This window comes from Balearica regulorum, chromosome 4, assembly GCF_011004875.1.
Source record: "Balearica regulorum gibbericeps isolate bBalReg1 chromosome 4, bBalReg1.pri, whole genome shotgun sequence".
NCBI lineage: Eukaryota > Metazoa > Chordata > Aves > Gruiformes > Gruidae > Balearica > Balearica regulorum.
The window spans coordinates 69,030,631-69,051,835 of record NC_046187.1 but is presented as its reverse complement, the minus strand read 5'-3'; the positions used below and the strand labels follow the sequence as shown (position 1 = coordinate 69,051,835).

The following is a 21,205-nucleotide window of genomic DNA, read 5'->3' as shown; positions in this document are numbered from 1 at the left end:
CTCCTGCTCCATTGCCACACATAGGAACATGGCATGGCTCTGCCCCTTCTGTCTCTTGCTCAGATAACGTCTGTTAGATAAAAACGTTACAATAGAAAGCTGTAAAGCAATCCCATTTTGCTTCTTCGACACTAGGATATACTTACGTTATTGTAACTACATTGCAGATAAACATGTAAATAACGCTCTTTGCAAGGTTGGTAAAAAAACGAAAAAAAGCAAAATTAAGAATGTGCAGCCTTATGTTCCAACTACCACCTTAACTGAGAAAAGAAAATAAAACGTGCTGGTACTGTAGGCAAACTTGTTGAAGTGTTTGTTCTAACAGAGCTGACTGCCAGGGAAAGAAAGCCTTCCTGCTGCTATTTTCAACCTACTGCCCGATCCCTCCCGCCTGGTTATTGCTTCTATGTATTCTCACATGTGACCTTTAAATATAAATAAAAGATAGTTAATTAAAATTATGTCTGTGGGTTGGTTCTGTAGTTGTAGGGCAACAACGGAAGAGCAGGTTGTGGTGTGTTTTGGAGATCAAGTTTAGAATAGCTTAGTATCATAGTGTTCCCATAACTGGCAATACGTTTTCTTTGCTTAAAGGATAAGCAAGAGGATAAAGCATGAACGACTCAAGTTTTGTGGCTGCCATATCTATTTACTTTATGAGAAAGTATTTAGGTCAGTCTCTGAAGGTAAAAAGTCCAAAACACAGTCAAAGTGTGTTTTGGAACAAGGATGGACAACACACTTTCCTTCAATTCAGCTCAATGCTGAAACAAATACTATGCAAGAGTAAACACACTTGCCATAAAAAATACCATAAAAAGTGGTGATCTATAACTTCTCATTCTTGTTCTCAAGCGTGTTTTTAAGTCAGAAAATGTCTTGATGCGTATTCCTCCCACATAAAAGTACTGCAATGGAAATTCTGTCAGCAGAAGCTTTTATTTTCCAGCTTTGCTAAAAACTCATGTCTATTTAATGTCAAATTTTACTCTGTCTTGAATATAAAAATTTCCAGAAAGGAGGAACATTCATCTTGCAATACTTCATGTATCTTTTATGACAATTAAAATAGACTTCACTAGCTGTTGTGTGTCAGAGGCATTTATGTAAGCCAATGAAGTCTATCAGTTATTCAAGGTTCGCAAGCACTGCAAGTCATTCAAATGAAAGCAAGTGAAAGCACGCAAGTTTTAGCTGGCACGTAGCATTCATATAGGAAACAAGCCAGGACAGGGATGTGGAAGTGTAGCCAGTACTTTGTATTTGGCTGTAGTTCCTACCCTGCCACCAAGACCGTGTAAACCTTAGCTCATCATTAGGCTACTCTGTGTGTCAGTTCCCAATTTAGTTAATTCAGAGACAATCTTTGACTTCTAGTAGTCAACTGTACTTCACTCAACATCAATTATTCAGTGGGTATTGGAACAATGACATTATTAACAAAATTTTATTGGTTTATTATTATTATTCTGTGTGATTAAATCTTAAGCGTAAAGATATGAAATGATATAGTATCCTTTAATTTTCTCAGTTCCACTTGAAAAAAAAAAAAGTGGGAAAAAGAAAAGATTTGTTATCTGCAAAGGATGAAGCAGATGCATTTCTGAGTTTGTTGTGTTTATGTCCTCATACTATAGAAAACATTTAAACCTCTCAAGGGCTACAGAAATATCCACTTTTGAAATACAGGCTTTGCATTTAACAGGTTAAAGCTGTCATTTAAAACCTATTTTATTAAAGCCCTTATCAAAAAAGACTCCATACAATGAAATCGATAAAGGTATTTCAGAGTCATATACAGCATTTGTAAGAGTAAGCTAATGCTGTATATTACGAGCTGATAGACTTCAAAGATGCTATCAAAATTGCAGTAGTCATTTCTGTTTACTAGTAAAAAGTATGTTTTACAACTCCAGACAAATACTCAGAATACAGAAGCCTAAACACAGCTGTTTATATAGGCAGGTTGTAGACAGGTTAATAAAAACTAAAGACTACTATTTACTTTCTGAAACTTCATACATTACTTTGCACATTGTCTACATAAAGTAAGATTCCTGCTTTGTTACTATAGACTTAAATGGAAAATTAGCATTCAGTTCAGCATAGGCAGATATTTTTAATGTTTCTGTCAAGTTTTGACCAGAAATAGGGAATGTCGCAAAATAAAACATTTCAGTTTTTAAAAGAACATTATGCAAAACCACCTTAGGATGCGACTGTTGGTCCTTACCTCTGAAATTTAGTAATTAAATTGACAAAAAGGCAGTTAATCCATAGTACGGTTTAGTCCAAGTGAGACTGCAAGATATCAGTGCTTAAAATTTTTAAGTCACAAAAGAGAGATGCCATCATTGACTAATTAACAAGTATAAGCCTCATCTTTGGTCTACATGAAGGATTAAAATCTAACAAACTCTTCAACATTCATACAAGGCTTTGAAGAATGGACTTGTACAATCTAGGTAAGAAATCTTTACAACGCGTAACATTTTACAGAGTATGCTGTGGTTGTCATAAAATTTCCTTCCCAGTATTCTAGCATAAATCAATGATGGATGCAATAGATTCCCAATCTTTCTAGTATCTTTCACATACGCAACTGAAACACATCATGCGTGCGTCACTGTAGTTAGGTTGACTCATCACAAAATGCCTGATGACAGACTTAGCAAAATGTTTTGTACACACTTTAGACAAACATTGTTTCAAAAAAAATAGCATTTAAGAAGACACTGTGTGACATTTCCATTCATGAATTCTAAAATATTTTAAGGCGCATAAATAATAATCCTTACACATAAGGAAAGATTTTGTTTTATGTATAGACGCAGAGTGGATCATACACACCCCAACTGCCACACGAAACAACCTCCATTTTCAAGTGCTCTTCTAACTGCTAGGAATCACTGCCTTCCTTAAAAAACAAACAAACAAAAAACCTCCATTAAAGTTATTTCATGCAGAAAGAGTCAATAGAGTGCATACTGAAAAATAAAAGTGTTTGTTGATTTACTTTCCTACCAACACAAACACATTAAAGCTCTCAGCAGGGCAGATTTACCCAGAACAAGGGAGTTTTAGCACCTTGCCTGCTATCATCACCCCCCGCTCAGGTGCACACAGCTCTTCCTGGGTCACAGCTACAGCACCTGAATTCTCCAGATAAAAAAAAAAAAAAAAAAAAAAGAGGAGAAAGACCATGATCAAAGGATATCAAAGCCAAAAATCGGTATTTTAAAGGATCACAATCTCTCATGCCTTTTAAGCCTAAAGTCTTATTAGTTCACACAGTTATTAGAGGCCAGCCAATAAATAATTTTTTACACAAACACAAGCCGAGTACTTCCAAGTGCCTTGAACAGTGAAACCTAATGAGAACAGGATAAAAGGAAAACTGAAAGCAGTTTCTCAGACAGGAAACAATATTGAAGACAAAGCATTCATCCGAAATATATAAGTTTAAAAGAAATTACAGGTTTTACAAGTGAATATTAAAGCTACATGGAAACTCAACTGAATAAAAGATTAATGTATTAAGCAACACCCACACTAAGTGTATGAAGGAAACCTGTATGGTATACACACTTCATATGATCACGACTACAACCATTCATTTGGGCTCAGAAAAAAAAAGTGACAGGGATGTGCAGGAGGAGGAAAAAACCCATGTGCCGGGGAGAATAAAGGATTTGAGATGACAAGATACAAAACAAGATTTCTGCATTGGTCTTCCCATTTCATTAGTACTGCAAGTGTTCCTGAAGAGACTGAAAACAGTCAGGAAGTCAAGCGTATGCACAATATATCTTTTACATTCGGTCCTAGCCAGTGGTAACACTCTTCCAAGCTCACTTGAATACACACCTAGATAAGTAAAGAAACATTTTTACCATTTCATGGGAAGATTTGCTGGTTGCTGCAGATGAAAATTGCTATCAAGATGGCCCAGCAAAGTCAGCCAAGCAACGATAACTCATCAATCTCCCAAATGATCTTGCAAATTCTAGGTTTGGTTGGGTTTTTTTAAATATATGATTTTAAATGCAGTTTCCTTGATGTCTTGTTTGACAAAACACAACTAAGACACACTGAGAAAGAGCAGAGCAGCAAAAAGGCCAGAAAGCAGCAATAATGACCTCCACTACCTCCCAAAAAGTATCACATTCAATAATGATATCATGATCAGATTTCAGATACATTTAATAAATAACTTCCTGAGGTAACTAGTCAGAGAAACCAGAAGACAGAAAATAATTTTTGCGTCTAATTGAGCAATGCACATAACCTAGCTCAAGAGGTTAGTGACCTGCTCTTCTAACAGCAAGTTAGATTTAGTACCCGGATAGGAGTGTCAGAAGCAAAAAAATTGCTATAGTTGTATTTAAAACCAAAGCCAGATTGAAAAAAAAATAAATAAAAGGAGAAAAAAGTTTTTAGAAATAAGAATGCATCATAGTAAAGCTAGGGTCTTGCCAAAGCAAAGAAAAATAGAAAAACAGTAACAAATTTAAAACACATACCATGACAGATCAAAAGGTCTGGAGAACAGCTCAATGCAGAACCTGTTACTACCTTTTAATGCCTTTTTCAAGCACACAAGGAGCAGCAAGTTAGCAGGTAGACTATAGGGCCTACAGAAAATTCAAGGGCCACTGAATATTTGCCGGGGGGGGGGGGGGGGGGGGGGGAGAAAGAAAGCTGCAGTAAAAGATATACTAGAAGATTTTTGGTTGTTTGGTTGTTTTCTTTTCCCCCTGCCAGGGAATACCATTGAAAAGCTCCTGTGCAGGAATCTCAAAGTTAAACAAAGAGGCTATGATTTCTTTTAATTGTGTTTAAGACTGTAGTTTCTCTTAATTGTTTATCCAAGTGTTCCATTGAACTATATATGGCAGTGTGTAGCCTCTCACTTACAACTGAGAAATGGAAAGCAGCAAGCACACTACGAGAGAGATCTATGATAACAGAGATCATTAAATCTGATATCCATACAAGAAAAAAAAAAACCAACCCACCCCCCAAACCCCCTAAGCCTATGGAGGGGCAAAAAACATTAAAAAATATACTGGGTAAAATCAGAAGATCTGATGTGTAAAATCAGAAGATCAGATGTGTAAAACGCCTTGACACAAGACGTCCCTGAAGGAGTGAAAAGGTAGGAGGACAGGCGGATCCAGCTCGTACTTCCATCTCCAAAGTTTGCGAGTAAGGCTTCTCACACAAGTGCTCTCAGCAAATTAGAATGTAGGCTGTTACATGGATAAGTAAGAGATTAAGAAATAAAAAACAAAGAATAGAAATACACAGCTCATCCTCCCAGGGGAAAGGTTATCAGTTTAGACACACAGGGATATACAATAAGGCCTATATTATTCAATGTATTTAAGTGTGAATGAAAAACAAAAGGGGCTAACATGGAGGTGACAAAGGCTGTTGATGGTTCTCTGTTATTCAGACCGAAAAAATACTAAGTGATTTCTGCGAAAATACCCAATCAAAACCAAACCCAAACAAAATCTGCAAAATGATTTCGTGACTGATTAAATGATAAAAAGCCAGATGAAATGCAGTAAACTCAAACTGAGAAGACACCTTATCATTGTACACACAGTGATAAGCTCTGAACTAGCTATTACCACTCAGAATAACGCCTCGGAGTTCTAACACACAGCTTCATAAAAAAAAGCAGCTCAGTGCTAGTAAGACACTTATCAGGGCTTTTTAACCTGGGGAGGAAACTGAGGAGAACGATACTAGACATAGGAAGAATTTGCAAAATGGAGAAGGTAAACAGAATGACTATTCAATGTCTTACCAAATCAAAAAACTAAAGGGCATCAACAGGTTAAAACTATTTGCCCAATGCCAAATATTTACGTGAGCTTAAAAAGCAATTGGACAAGCCAGGGGCAGAAGAAAAAAAAACCCCAAAAGCACTATTAAATACAAAGATCTCGCCACAGAGAAAGGAAGTCTCTAAGCTGCAAGACGCTAAAGAACATCATTCTGAGAAGGAAACAGCTGCAATTGAACACCTTTAACATCTCAGTAAAATATGAATAAAACCAAGTAAGATCAGCACTAGCACTGCATTTAGAAAAAGCTCCCTGGTTCTAACAGGCATGCTGTAAATAATAGCGTAAAGGATTCTCATGAAAAAGGTAACAAGAATCTTGAACCTGAAAATGTCTGTCACCATTCAAGTTCTCCAATATTAATACTGAGGACTCATAGCAACTTCTATGATCCTTCACACAGAGTTCACAAACTGTTGCACTCCAGTGATAGTTCAGGTAGGAGCGAAGAAAAAAGCTGGATGGCATCCAAAGGAAGAAAAACCTCTATTTCCTATTTTCATTAGCTTTATCCAATAAGCTCTCTACTTAATGTAAGTGGGTTTTGTACTTACAAGAAGTCACAGGATATCAAGCATTTCCCTCAGCTCCATGTTATTAACATGTTTGATGATGAGTAGTATGGAATGAGCTTTCATCCACAGGTTTTTCCACCCGCTAAATCACTGGGGAGGGAAGAATGTCTTCTTTGACATTAGATCTTCTCCCACACATGAAGAAATTCTCCATATACCATGAAGTGCACCGATGTCTGAACCCATCTTTGTCACATTGCATAGTACTGTACTTACTTGAAGCCTCAGGCACTGTATTGCTTTAGCAAGAAGGCCTTACTGTAATTGAATCTGAAAGGAAGCACTGTCTGAATTACAAAGAAAATTACTTGCTTTTACATTGAGAGCATACTAGTACGAATAACCTATGTTCGCTGTTCAACTCCACTCTTCCCGCCGTACTCCACAAGGTAAGCGGAACAAATAAATGTGCAGGTGGAGACAGACATGACAGAGAGAAGACAGATACTGGATTAGTTACTATATTTGAATAAGCCTCTTCCATGACTTTCGTGATGATGAACTTGAAGCCGGATTTTTATTTTATCTTTTATGTCTAGAGATTTCGACAAAAACATGCCTCTGAAGTGCAACATGTAAAGCTTATCCCATTCTTAAGATAATAAAAGTGTCTAAGTAGTACTTGCAGATAGAGTCAAACTGTTCTACTAAGTTCAGAGTTACAAATGCACTCTGTGCCACAAGTTTCATCAGGGAAACTAGAGTTTAATATAAACTGTTGCTATCTAACCCAGCCTGGATTAGCTTGAAAACAAAACAGCAAGTAACAGCTCAAAACCATGCTATAAATCCTGTCCCAAAGGAAGTTAGGGTGGTGCACAGAAAGGATGCATATCACTTTAATTATTACCACAAATACCCACAAAGAAAATCAGCTTGCTGGAAGACAGACATTTTTTGACTTTTTTTTTTTTTCTTCATCCTCTGTTTGCATTAAAGGGCCCCAAAATGTGTTCTCTGTCCCCTGGATTTCAATGCCTTCTGTAGAATAAAGCTAAAATTAACTAAAAAAATCATTGTTTGGCTTCTTGAGAAAACGAGCATCCAGCCACTAAGACAACCCACCTGCAAAAACTGTACTGCAGACTGCTTTGAAGCACTGGCATCTTTCTGGCCAACTGAATAGGATTCTCAAACCATGGTTCTAAGGGAATTGTGTCTCCTACTCAGCTTTCATCAGTCTTGTTCTCTATTCCTCCAATGTTTACCTTTGCTAGGGTTACAGTCAGAAAGAGAAGCTGTTATAGCTTCTTATGAAGTCAGCAGAGGTCTTGCTACTCAGTTCAAAACTATGATAGGACTGTATTGCAATCATCTGGTCTTCTGGGGCTACTCAGAAAAAAAAAACCTGTCAAAGTGAAGCAGTTGATTTATGTTAGAAATCAGAATTAATTTGCTTTAAGAAGTTCACAAATTAAATATACTAGCTATAGAAAAATAATTTTCTTGCAGATTCTCAGCAATACCAATTTGCTAGTATGAAGAAATTTTTGCAATGTTGAAATCTGAAGATTTTATAACATTAGGTATGAAGCAAGCAACAAGAATGCATGCACACACAAAGTATATAATGTAGGCATATTTGTTCAAGCAATAAATAGTCAAGGAAAAAGTAGGAAAATGAAAGCTTAAGGGCATGCCTGCCCACAGATATCAAGCAAAACAGATACAGTGGAACATACTTTGTGCAAAATCTCCCTAGAAGGTATTTCTTTTGGAGTTGCGCCCTATGTAATACCTCCAGTCATTTTTGGAAGTACATGGTGGTAATTCTGATAAAGTGTTACACAGGGTTTTTTGCAGGAAAAGTTACTTTTGTAAGGACAAATCTGGTAAGTTTATCAAAATCCAACAAATTCAAAGTTTTCAGGGAACGGTGCACAGCTTTTCATTACAGATTTCGTTTTCACTATGAAACAAGCTTTCTAGAATCTCAGATGCACCTAGAAGCAATGGCTACACATATTAATGACAAAATTAAAAAGTCCTTTCATTTGCTAAAAGATGCTATGTAAGCATATCTCCAAAGTGAAAGGTGTCCGATTTCTTTCTTTCAGGAAAAAAAAAAGATTTAAACTGTTCATCCACAGGTAGATTGTCTATTATCAATGTGCTTTTAAAAAAGTTGATCTGTACATTTTGTAACAAAAATTAAGGTTCTAATAGCTTTTGTGTGTCATTGGATTGTACTGTTGAGCTTTCCGTGTTCAGCGGAGCCAGTTTGAGTCTCTAGAGAAATCCTCCTACTCACTTTCCACAAGCTCCAAAAGTTCAGTGGTATTGTGTGCAGCACCTATGTAGGAGGAAAGTTTCTGAAAGACTGACATTCCACTTAAAAGCAGGCATTAAGCATCCCGTCATAAACATGATTTGTTCATATAAATTACAATGATACAAACAGAGGAACTGACTGAAGAGGGAGAAATATTTGGTACAAACGTCATTGTTTTGGTAATTTTTTTTTTTTTAACTTTAGAGGCTTATTTGCTCATCCATGAGTGTTGAATTCTTTCATCCATTCAGAAGCCTCCTGGATTCTTACTTTAACTGCAATTTAAGGGCTTCACACAATTAAGAGTACATTGCATGTTTTTCTTCTATGCATTTCAACTTCTATGGTTAGATTTTTAAGATGGCCCTACTTGTCCCAAGAACAATTAAAAATACTTATATTAGCATACATTGCCAGGCATTCTATTTTTAAAGGTTATAACAGGGATGGGAGAGAAGGGAATAACATTTGTTTACAGAGGTGTTGAAGTCTAGGACTCAACTCTGCTTTCTCTGGGAGCAGCAATGCATTTGTAGATATGATAATAATCTTAGTCACACCACAATTGCAAGTCATCAAATAGCATTAAATTGAATAGGGAACAACTTCTGCACCCCCACAAAATGAAGGCAAATTGTCAGGAGAGCAATAAATAAAAAAAAAAAAAGCATGTGGGTGGAAGACTAAGAGTGATAATATTACAGAGACTATAAATTTTAAAAGTGGAGGGAAAACTATTCTTAAAAGGTATTTCTTTGTAGCATAGCTATTATTGTACAATGATCATTTAAAGTCATTAAAATAATTTTACACACAAGTAATGAGACAGCCCTGCTGCTTTTTCTATGCAGGCATCTCTGATTGAATCCTTTATGGATGCACTGAGATAAATCTAACATGTTCCAAAACTGGAGAGTTAAAAATAAATAAGCTTTTTGTCATTTCTCAGTTGATAATCATCATTATTAACCCTCCCTCCCCTCCCCCAAAAAAATAAAGGAGAAAGAAAAATGCAACCTGCAGAAAAGCAATGTGGGAAAGAGTTGAGATCATAAACCTGACCAAGCCTACATATTTTTGTAGGTGAAGACCAAAAGTTATCGTAACAACCTGCACAACGCTCAATGGAATTTCAGCAATTCCGCAGTTCAGGCTCTTCACCACAGACATTCTAGCAGTTCATTAGCTTATCATCAAAATAGAGTGCCCTTAAAAAAAGCCCACCCCAATTGTTTTGCATATCCACAGTGCCTTATTACCTTGCTTAGGAAGCACTTCTAATAACTAACTGAGTTCGCAAAGGATAGGTTTTATTTCCCAGTTTGCTGTTTCCAGTCTCGCCTTCTAACTTTCGCAATGAGGGGGGCCTCCTGCTGCCGCAAGGGGCCCTCTAGTCTCTCCTTGATTATTGGAGCGTAACAGGGATTTGCTGCAGTTTTATTTGAAGATGAATGAACAGGTATTTGATACTTCCAAATGTTTTCCTTCAAAGCCACTGCAAAATATCTCCAGAAGTTAACAGTTCTTGCTGCTGCCGAATGCAGATGTATTATATTAGAGAATTGGTTCAGATGAGGAATATGCTTTTCACTTTCCAACTGCTCCCATTTAATGAATTTCATTTGCACAGTGGAATTCACATACTGGATTTCCTTTGGAGTAAGTTAAATTGAAAGATTGTATTCCAACTACTAGATTAAATTTTTAAATGTGTATGATAGGAACTTTGGGTCCTTAACACCAAATGATTTACAGAGCCACTCCTATTTCATTACATGATTTACTACTATGAATATAGCTCTTCCCCTTCTACCCTTCGGCTGCTCATTTCTATCCTTCTAACACCCTGGGGTGATGCCAGAACAAACATTTCATTAATATAAACTATCACAGATCAGGAAATCGATCCACCTGAAAAATAATGGCGGAAGATTGAGCTAATCGGTTCATTGTGTGACTGCAAAAATTGTTATCAGCAGAAGAAAACATTTATATATTTCAAATGGTGAAAGAGGCAAAGATGGAGAATCTTTCCTTAAATAAATGGGTGTCCAATCCTACTCCCACATACGGTAAAAACACCAGCAGGTTATTGACAACAATAGCAGCCGACCTGAAAAAGCCAGTTCCCGTTGTTCTGTACCAACTATGACTATGTCCCAAAATTTTATCTGAAAACACAGTCATTAACTTCTGTTTGGATAGAATCCTTTCTCCCCCACAGCAATACTTGGCAAATGAGCTTTCCAGGAGCCTGAGTAATTACAGGTAAAGTTTGAAGGGGCATTAATAAACTGACAGATAAATTGTTAAGTAATTAATACCTCAAGGCATAATCCTCCCCTTCTAACAATCAAAGATTTTTCTGAGACTTCTTCAAGCTTTGCACAAACACTTCATTTTACCTCAAGAGTTAGTCTGTACAATCAAACTGCCAGAAAATGAAGACACAGAAGTGCTAAAATACAGCTTTGAAGCAAAGGTTCTTTGTAACCTTAAGTGGAAGAGGCTAACATTCAGAAAATATTTGTAAATTAGAAAGGTTTCCTATTCATTAGCTATCATTTAGCAATGCATTGGACACATACTGTTGTACATTGTTACAATGCCTTGTAAACTGTTTAGACAAATTTTTTTGTACTATTTATAAATTCTAAGTCATGTGGTTTATAAAATAATTCTCTTCCAAGAGATACAAAAAACCTCATAACTTTCCTAAGTACAAGCAGAACTCCACACATCTACAAACACAATGTAAGAAATTGACTTCTGTCTCCAAAGCTCCCAGTACAAATCCCTTCCCCGCATGTTCTCAATTCTAGAGCAAGAGATTTATGCGTATTTCCTTAACAGCAAAAACATGGACAATATAAAAATTAGTTCCTTAACCAAAGAGCTGTTTCTTCAAGCACTGCAACTTTGCTTTGCAATGCTCTCAAAACTTCCCAAACTCTCACCTTTGAATTCCTACCTGATTCCTCCTCTCCAACCTTACTGGCTAGTAAATGTACATCAATGATGTAAAAAAACCCAATAAAATCTGTTTCATGTACACATAAAGAATTATCACCTCCACACTGCCTCCCAGATATCTCTATAATCCTGCGATGTCCTCTTTTACCTGCTGACTAGCAGGCAGTCAATTTTTAAGACAGACACTCTACAGGCTAGAAAGTACTTAAGCATTACAAGAACTTGTAATGCCTCCAGATAACCTGCAGCACAATATTCACCTGGGGTGAGAGTCAGTCTGGTTCAAGTTACCATTATGGCTGACTTGAAGCAGTTACTTGAATCCAGACATCCCAGGCAAGTATCCAATCAGTATCGTGTTGTGAGAAGTTTCTCTTAACTCTGCTTTCTTTTCGTCTGAATCAAAAATGCAACATCTGCTGGCCCACAGAAAGCTACTTTCTAGCTCAGCAATACAGACCACTCACCTGGAGTGCAGATTCACGCGTCTCTTCCAAAAACAATACATTACTAGCAGCAATATCCAGACACTCCCATGGTAACTAAGTGAACATATTGAAGGTGCCTTTTTGCCTAGCTCTGCTCTGTGTACACATAGAGGAAATGGTTCCACTAGCAAGAATGTCTTTAAGCCTATTTGGAGAATCCAGTGTTGGGACCTCCAGAGCTCTCACCCGAGCTATTTCTTTTTGCATTGCTTTGGGGCTGTATCTGAAGGAAGGAGGATGCATAGAGTGGACGAGATACAGATTGCAAAAAGGGGTATGTAGCAGCGGGACAGAAACTAAGGGACCTGTGCACCCGCGAGGCATAAAAGTGGCTTCAGAGATTTGAGTCTCAGTCTGTTTCAACAAACTTCACCAGACTTCATTACCAAGCAGCTGCTGGTCTTTGTTGCTATCCACCATGTTCCTCTTGGACAGACTACTAAAATAATGGCAGAACTTTTCTGTTTAAGCAACTAGCAATCTTCCTGTAATTTGCTTACGTGAATACTGATGACTCAATGGTTTTAAAATTTCAGAAGCCCTAATCAGTAGTGTATATGCTTTACTCACTAATAAACTTCCTGTCCAGGAACACCCACGAAAGAGTAACATTTTTTTTTTCCCTAACACATACACAAAACTAATAACTTACACAGGCAGAAGTTTTCTAGAGAATGCAACAGCTTTGAGTAGAATTAGGAATACCTTCCTGTGCTGGTTTTGGCTGGGATAGAGTTAATTTTCTACATAGTAGCTAGTATGGGGCTGTGTTTTGGATTTGTGTTGAAAACAGCATCAATAATAGATATCTTCGTTATTGCTGAGCAGTTCTTACATAGAGCCAAGGCCTTTTCTGCTTCTCACCCCACCCCACCAGCGAGTGGGCTGGGGGTGGACAAGGAGTTGGGAGGGGACACAGCCAGGACAGCTGACCCCAACTGACCAAAGGGATGTTCCATACCATATGATGTCATGCTCAGCATACAAGGGGCTGGGAGAAGAGGAAGGAGGGACATTCAGAGTGATGGTGTTTGCCTTCCCAAGTAAGAGGAGGGAAGAGAGAAAGTGGCTGTGTCATGCTTAGTTGCTGGCCAGGGCTAAACCATGACACTTCCTTTTTTTGTTTTTAAAGTGACAAAACCAGTATCTACAAATCATCTCAAGCTCAACAATTGACTATTGTTTTTTTCATTAAATCCAGATTTCATTTGCACAATAAATTCTCAAAGCACTATTACCTCCCACTGCAAAAGGAATAATTATACAAGGAATAACAAAACCACTACCTAATGATACATTAGCAGAAGATAGATTGAAAAATTGCTAAGAAAAAGCTATAGTATAAGAGTTCGATCCAAATGAAGTACCTGTGCAGCTCAGGATGTGCATTTACTTAAGTGGTTTACTGAGTCAGAGCCAGTGGATTCATCAATTTACTGGATTATGCTGCAAGATATGGAAAATGCTGCAGGAGTAGGAGATGGATGTTTCCAGGAAATAAATTACTTAATGTTCACATTGATGCTATAGCCTTAAACACAGCATATGTAAGTAGAGACTGGAAGAAAAAACACAGATCAGAAATACAGATATGTTGGCAAGAATATTTCAAGAATCACCAAATGGTTGAGGTTGGAAGAGACCTCTGGAGGTCATCTGGTCCAGGCCCCCTGCTCAGGCAGAGCCACCTACAGCTGGTTGCCCAGGACTGTGTCCAGGTGCCTTCTGAGTATCTCCAAGGATGGAGACTCTACAACCTCTCTGGGCAACCTGTGCTGGTGCTTGGTCACCCTGCACAGCACGCACACACACAAACGTGTTTCCTGAAGTACCTCCTGATCCTGAATTTCAGTTTGTGCCCACTGCCTCTGATCCTGTCACTAGGCACCACTGGAAAGAGCCTGGCTCCATCTTCTTTGCACCCTCCCTCCAGGTATTTATATACGTTGATAAGATCCCCTTGAAGCTTCTCTTCTCCAGGCTGAACAGCCCCAGCTTTCTCAGCCTTTCCTCATAGGGAGAGATGATCCAGTCCCTTCATCATCTTTGTGGCCCTTTGTTGGACTCCCTCAGTCTGTTCATGTCTCTTGTACTGGGGACCCAGAACTGGACCCAGCACTCCAGGTGTGGCCTCACCAGTGCTGAGCAAAGGGGAAGGCTGACCTCCCTCCACCTGCTGGCAATGCTTTGTCTAGTGCAGCCCAGGATGCCGTTCCCCTTCTTTGCAACAAGGGCATGTGGGCAAACGGCAGATTGGCTTGAGGTAAAACTGCCTTTCAAGATAATATTTGACATGGACGTTGTACATCTCCCCTTCTCCAACAGAAATCACAGCTGACTTATTAAAAATTAAATTACTTTATTACAAATGTTGGTTTGTAGAATTTTGTGCAAGATATTTAAGTCAGCAATAAAGGAGTGTTCTACATGTTTAATGATCTTTATGAGATACATTGCTATACAGCAATGTGCTGGTCTTTTGTGTTCTCTTTTACATCCTTCACAGTTACAGTCATCATAATGGTGACACATAGTGACGATTCAAAGTAACTGACCTCATAATCTTCCAAGAAAAGTTGGAACAGCCCTTCCCAGAACATCTGTTTTAGTGCATATGTCCTTTCATACAACCAGATCACAACCCACCATGGCTAAGAGACCAGAACCTTCACTAAACTTGAACGTTATTTATTGGTAAAGGCTTTAGCGATTCCAAGGAATACTGTCTCTGTCAGTTCAAATACTTTGAAAATTGCTGAAATGCCAATTTTCTGTTTGAGACATCACTTTTTCCATATTTGTTTCCATATGCACATACACGACTGTACTTCTCTCTATTTGTACTTCTATCTGAAATCCTACTAAAATCCCTGGTTTTAAGTTCTGATGACCAATGCTGCTGTGGGTGGAAGAAAAATTCTCTGCCACCTTTCTTTTAAATGAGTTTTCAGTTCTAGAAACTGTTAGTATTATGACAAATGACACAAATCTAAAACAAACATAGAAGAAAATACTGGATGAAGAAACATGATCTTATCTTCACATTTGCTATCTAAATCCACTAAAGTCTTGGTTGTTAGAGACTCCAGCATGACACAATGGCAATAGCAGCTCATTCTGCAGCATTAAATACTTGCATATATAAAAATGGGGATGGAAAGGGCAATGACAGTGGCACCAGAAGATTTTCATGGGAAGAAATTTAAAGTAATCAGGAATGAGTCACAGCTGAAATGAAGAAATACATCACTACTTGAAAGTCCTCTTTTACAGGGGCACAAACAAAAGCATCTATAATACAAAACTACATAGGGATCATGAGTAAATACACAGGTCTGTAAAGAGAACTAAGACAAAAAATATAATTTTTAAAATCCAATATTTATATAGAATAAGAAAATCTCCAAATCAGCTAGAGAATACCTGACAGAATCTCTGTGTAAAACACCATTAGGCTGATACCTTATATGCATTTTCCAGAATCTTGCATGAATGTGGGCACCAACAACAAAAACCTGTATTTTCCTCTTTCAAATCATATTATAACAAAGCCCAAGGTAACTCCATACCATATTCCTAATATCATTATTCTTTCAGTGTTGAAGCATAACAAGAAACTGGAGAATGGAGAAAGGAAGATAACATACCTGTTCACACTGATCCTAAACTAATAATCATGTAATTAACGTTAGAAGTGTCAATTCTCCTTCATCTTTGAATTCTTTTACAGGTGGGTTAGATGACAAAGTCATTAATGATATCTGAATTTCTAGCATGCCTCACTGTATCAAAAAAAAATATCTTCCGTCTGGAATATGCCTTTTAGTAACAAAGAACCCAGAAGCTTCCAACAGCAAATTTGGAATTAGATGCAAACAGTAGATGTGCTAATGCAGCCCCAATATTGGCCTTAACTATGTGCAGAGCTCAGCCGCATCTGATACATGCTATGCAGATATTCACACATTTAATAATTTTAAACTCTTGGATAACCTTATTACCTTCAATAGAGTGAATCCTATTTATGAAGGTAAGGGCATGCACATAAGGAGCTTCAGAATCAAAAGTCCAATTTTAAAGAAAGTTAAAGAGCAGTAATTTTGCTAGATGCAAACGCAAGACCTTTTTGCACAAGTGTTAGATTACAAACTGAATTTAAAATTGGAACTTAGTAGCTGAATACAGGAGCCAGATTATTTTTCTTTCTACCTTTTGCGAGAGACATCTCTCTCATCCTATCAGTCTTCACAATCTTTGCAACTCAATGGATTCACACTGAGTATCATTCTGCCCTTCAAAGTGCATCATGATTCCTAATCCAACTTCTTATCTGCTTGCTAATCTTAACTTCATTTCTTTCACTCTGGTTTCATATATCAGCTTATTATTCCCTCAGTCTACATTACAGTAGTATCTATTCATGCACATTAGAATTCATATTAAAGCTATAGTTAGCATGCGATCTAGCCAACTAAATAAATTAAATTGAAACCTTAGTATTATGCTAAATTACATTTAATTCTTCCTGCCAATTTTTCAAACAAACTTCTTTCCTGTTGCTCTATACACATAAGAAAAATTGGATGGGAAAACTTGAAAATATGCACAAAGTAAGCTGCAGAAGAAAAGTCTCTTTCACAATACCAGTTTAAAAAAAATTAAAGAAATTTATTTTTCTACTTTACAGTGTCTTTTTAAACAGAGTTTAGAATACATATACACACAATAATCTCCCAATGTTTAACAGATGTTAATTTTGCATAAAAATTGCGTTCATACTTACCATTTTTTTCAGCTTTCTCCCTGCTATGGGAATAGCCAGGAGCTGAAGAAGAAACAGTTGCAGTATCTCCTGAAGATGGTCCCGATTTCTGATTGTTCTCACTATGGTCCACAGCAGCAGCATTTAGTTGGGACCTTCCGAGATGCATCTGGGGGTGAGAGGGACTTGAGGGGGGATCAGTATCTGAATTCATTTTAGCTGCAAAAGAAGAGAATAATGATTAATTATCAGATAGTAGGGTTACAACATAAAACCAGAGTAAAAATTTAAAATATATTTGTATAATTAGTTGAATAAAAAGTCTAGAAGAGGTCAAGAAGGCTGATAGCAACTTCAAGATGTATTTACACATTTTTCAATAATTCCAAGCATGAGCAGCTATTGTTGAATAAAACTGACCATGTATAACATTGTGCCAGAATAGTGCCTGCCTTTCTCCCCTAACTAAGCATTGACTTCCAAGTGTAGATAAACACTAAAATTAATGAATCAACCCTGTAAATACTGCATATAAATAACTTATTTGAATCTCATGTTCTGCTTACATATGCAAGAAATAAAGACTAGCCCCTTAACTTTTTACAGAACAGTATTGATGGGTCTATAATGATAGAAAAATTCATTTCATGTCAAGAGCCTGGTTCACAGCCACCACCTAATCAGGCAACAGAGAAAGATGAGATGGAAGGAAGGCAGAGGAGATGTAGAACTCTGCCACTGGAAATGAGGAGAGGGACACCACCAAAGATGCTCTTTATAGACATTGCCAATTGAAATACACACAATCCAAAATAAGCTGACTTTATTTACTACTAAACTATTTTTTATTAAAAAAGCTATTTGTAAAAAAAACCAAAAACCCCAATAAACAACAAACCCCACAACACTACGGCAGGGAGAGAAAGGTCTTACAATTCCTTACAAGAGAATATGTTTTAACTACCACTGTAAGCCCTCCCCTGAATGATGAGAGGATCTCTGTTCTATACTCAAAAGTTCCTTAAATCAGTAAGCTTTCAGTAAGTACATACTGAAAGTTTAGCTTTTAGAAGACAGGAAGTAGCAAGTTGTGTGTATGCTACCACAGTATAACACAGAGTAACTCTTGCTGCTTAAGAGCAACTTTCCTAAAGTTAAGCAATTCACAAGGAACACTGTACAAGGTGTCTGGCTACAAACTATATTTTTTAATTCTGCATATTCAGAATACTGACCTAAAGAGGTCCTTGTAAAGATAAAAGTAGTATAGCCAAAATCAAAGATACAATACCTAACTCAGACAACTACTACTTGGAGAACACTAAAATCACACCAGGATCCTAAAAGTACCAGCTGTATTACCATCATTAAACATATTCTTTGCAATTTGCTCGCCAAAGTTAAGTCTCCCTAAACCAGAAAATATTTTAGCAATATAAGTAAATGCATTTCTGTATTATGTTTCTACATCAAGTTATAAATAAACCAACAGAGTTCAGTTCAACCTTCAAACAGTCCTAGGAAAACAGAGATTAAAATACCTTCCCAGTAAACCAACATGAGTATTTTTAACCAGTATACAATCACAAAAGTTACTTTGAATCTGCTTTTAAACTTGACCTTGGTGCTTTGAAAGGGGGAGTAAGAGAAGGCACGCTGAGGCTCCAGAGCCCAGCCGGCAGCAGCAGAGGATGTGCCGCACAGCCAGACTCCAGCTCTTGTGGGGCGGACCGCTTCCACACAGGGGAACGGGGCAACGACGGCATCTCTCCAATACACGTGCGATGAACTGGAAAACACTTACCTTGGTGTTAGTTAGCTAGCCAAAAAAATACCATTCCCGTCCCAAAAGTCACTCTGCACTTGTCCTATAAAGGACACCACCAAGTTTCCCTACTGCAGGCTTAGATGTGAACAGAAGCTAGCTCTTAGATCTGATTTTAGGATCTCTTCTAAGAGCCTGGGAACGGGAGGCAGGATAGGGCTCTCGGGGAGCCCGGGCGTGTTCAGCAGCCAGCCGGCGCTGCAGGGGGAGCCGGGGGCCACCCGCGCCGCCCCGGGACGCCCGGCCGAGCCTCGCTGCTGGCCGTGACTCTGCAACTACCGCCACCCAGCCGCTCCCGGCGGCCGGGCGGGACGGCGGAGCCGGAGTTTGCTCGGGCTCGTTCCCCGCGAGGCCGGAGGGTGCCCGAGCGGCGGCTGCCACCCCGGAAGGCCGGGAAGCCGCACCGCGCAGTCGGAGCACGGCGGGGGGGACGAGAGGGAAGGCCAGCAGCTCGGGCCGTCCTGTCCGCGGTCCCCGCCCCAGGTGCTCACCGAGCCCGGCAGGGCGAAGCCACCAACGCGGACTCCCAGCCACAAGTTTCTCCGCGGCTCCACCGGCAGCTGGGCGACAAGTGGAGCCCCGCCGGTAGCCCGCAGCCCTACGGGGCGGCTCCGGCCCGCCCACCAGCCGCGGCCCCCTCCCCTCCGCGCTGTGCTGAGGGGGCAGCGCCGCTGCCAGTCATCGCCCGCCGCTCCCCAGGGAGGCCTCCGCCGCTGCCGGGCGGGGCCAGCGGGAGGAGGAGGAGGAGATGGAGGCGGGCCGTGTAGGGCCGCCGGCGAGTTGCTGTAAGGGAAGGGGTACTGCTGGGGTGGAGGAGGCAGCGCGTCGTGTGCGGCCTCTTCCCGCGCTACGGCGGGGGGCGGCTGCCCGCCGGGGGGGACGAGGGGAGTATATCATGGCGGAGGCGGCTGGGGCAGGCTTTAGAGCTCCAAAATGGCAGCACAGACTAACGGGGCGGTGCCCGTCCTTAGGAGAGGGTCCGGGGGGCGGCCGCTGTGAGGCGGCTTCTGGAGGGCCGTGAGGTGGGGGCGGCCTGGAAGTGGCGGAACCGGGCGGAGCTGTCCCAGTGCCGGGGCGAGTGCCTGACAGCTTCCTCCCTGACAGCATCGGCCCGAGTTGTCCGAGGTGCGGATAAAACCCTCTCCTCGAGTAGGGCCCTTAACTTGTCCTTCTCCCTTCCTCCGTAGGGAGCAAAAGGAGTGAGGAGAAGGGGAAAAAGGGTGGTAATGGAGTAACTAGATGGTCCTAAATGTCCTCTAAGTTACTACTAGGTACACCTGCATTTCTGCCACATATAGGGAAAGCTGCTGGGCTGGTGGTGAGCTGTAAACTTGCAAGTGTTGCTGTTGTATTGGTAGTAAGCTGCTTTTTAGAAATAATACATTATTTTTGAGCTACTTTAAGTCAAGGTCCCTACATAGCACTGTGAATAGCTTCTAATTAAACAACCTCACAAACTCTAAATAGGAGATTAAATTTAAGCCATTCATGTGAGTAATTTAGTCTCTTAGGTTGATTTTCACAGGTTCCAAGTTTGCAGCAGATCTTGGAGAGCTATGCTATGTCTCACTTTTAAAATGTCAGTTAGATCCTACTTGTTGATGTCATTGCATGTTGTTTTCTTTAATCCCCAAACAAAAATGTTGCCCCCAGAATTCTTACTATTTCCTTGCCTTGGAAGTCATAAAATTTTTTACCTAAAATAAGTTTCAACAAACATGAAGTTAAGCTTCTGTTTACTTCAAATTAAAGTACAATTGGAAAAAAAACCCAGTTATTTTTAAGAAATCATTTACAATCTGAGTGTAATATGGTTTTATTAGGAACATACAATGCCTGCCTTGTAATCTGTTTAGTTGTTTCTTTAGACTGACAGTATGACTTAACTCAGATGTGACAAACTTCTACTGCTGCAATCTGCTCCCTCTGCTATTCACATTTGCTTCAAGATATTATTCTATACAATTGATTTGATATTTCGTGGGTGTGCTGATCGGATGTAACTTGCTTAGGGAACAGGTGGAAATGAGGGTGGTAGATGGAAAAGTAACTAAAAGGAAGTGTAAAATAAAGCCTCCCCTGCTGCTTGTGCCCGCTCTTTTCCAACACAAGGCACGGTCACACATGGCGTAAGCCATTCCAGAGCAGCTTGGTTCAGAGTTAAAACTGCCACACTGACTACTAACCTGCTTAACAGTGAGACATGATGTAAAATATGTTCTGTGGTTGCTTATGGCCGATCTTATGTTGAAGATGCACACTAATGTCACTGCTGAACTCGATCAGGTCCTTACTTCAGAAAAGGCCAACTAAGCCTTTGCAGTAAATGAAACACACCTTACGTACTCATGGATGTGTTGTACAAATACATATTACTGAAAGTAAACCAAGCTCAAACATGAAGGCAGTTTCCATTATCAACTCCACTATTTTCACTTTGGCCTACACT

The 21,205-nt window shown here is 39.4% G+C and overlaps 1 protein-coding gene and 2 long non-coding RNA genes across 4 annotated transcripts in view; all 3 read right to left on the bottom strand.

Moving 5' to 3' along the window:
• The window catches only part of WFS1 (wolframin ER transmembrane glycoprotein), a 36,063-nt gene extending 16,604 nt beyond the window's left edge, over nucleotides 1-19,459 (bottom strand). Inside the window, exons 1-2 of one of the 2 annotated variants that reach the window (XM_075752517.1) lie at nucleotides 19,248-19,459; nucleotides 16,953-17,150 (exon numbers count right to left, since the gene is read on the bottom strand). In XM_075752517.1, the coding sequence (XP_075608632.1) occupies nucleotides 16,953-17,145 (193 nt within the window). In that variant the 5' untranslated portion in view covers nucleotides 17,146-17,150; nucleotides 19,248-19,459. Of the gene's footprint in view, nucleotides 1-16,952; nucleotides 17,151-18,735; nucleotides 18,917-19,247 lie in introns of those variants that run through there. The other variant, XM_075752518.1, reaches the window with a different exon arrangement.
• On the bottom strand, nucleotides 5,570-11,282 carry LOC142601778 (uncharacterized). Its single transcript, XR_012835400.1, has 3 exons — nucleotides 9,968-11,282; nucleotides 7,645-7,765; nucleotides 5,570-6,706 (listed from the first exon to the last, which is right to left on the bottom strand). It is a non-coding gene; the product is annotated as an uncharacterized LOC142601778 (long non-coding RNA).
• On the bottom strand, nucleotides 14,589-15,886 carry LOC142601779 (uncharacterized). Its single transcript, XR_012835401.1, has 2 exons — nucleotides 15,817-15,886; nucleotides 14,589-15,397 (listed from the first exon to the last, which is right to left on the bottom strand). It is a non-coding gene; the product is annotated as an uncharacterized LOC142601779 (long non-coding RNA).
• Nucleotides 19,460-21,205: the final 1,746 nt, after the last annotated feature.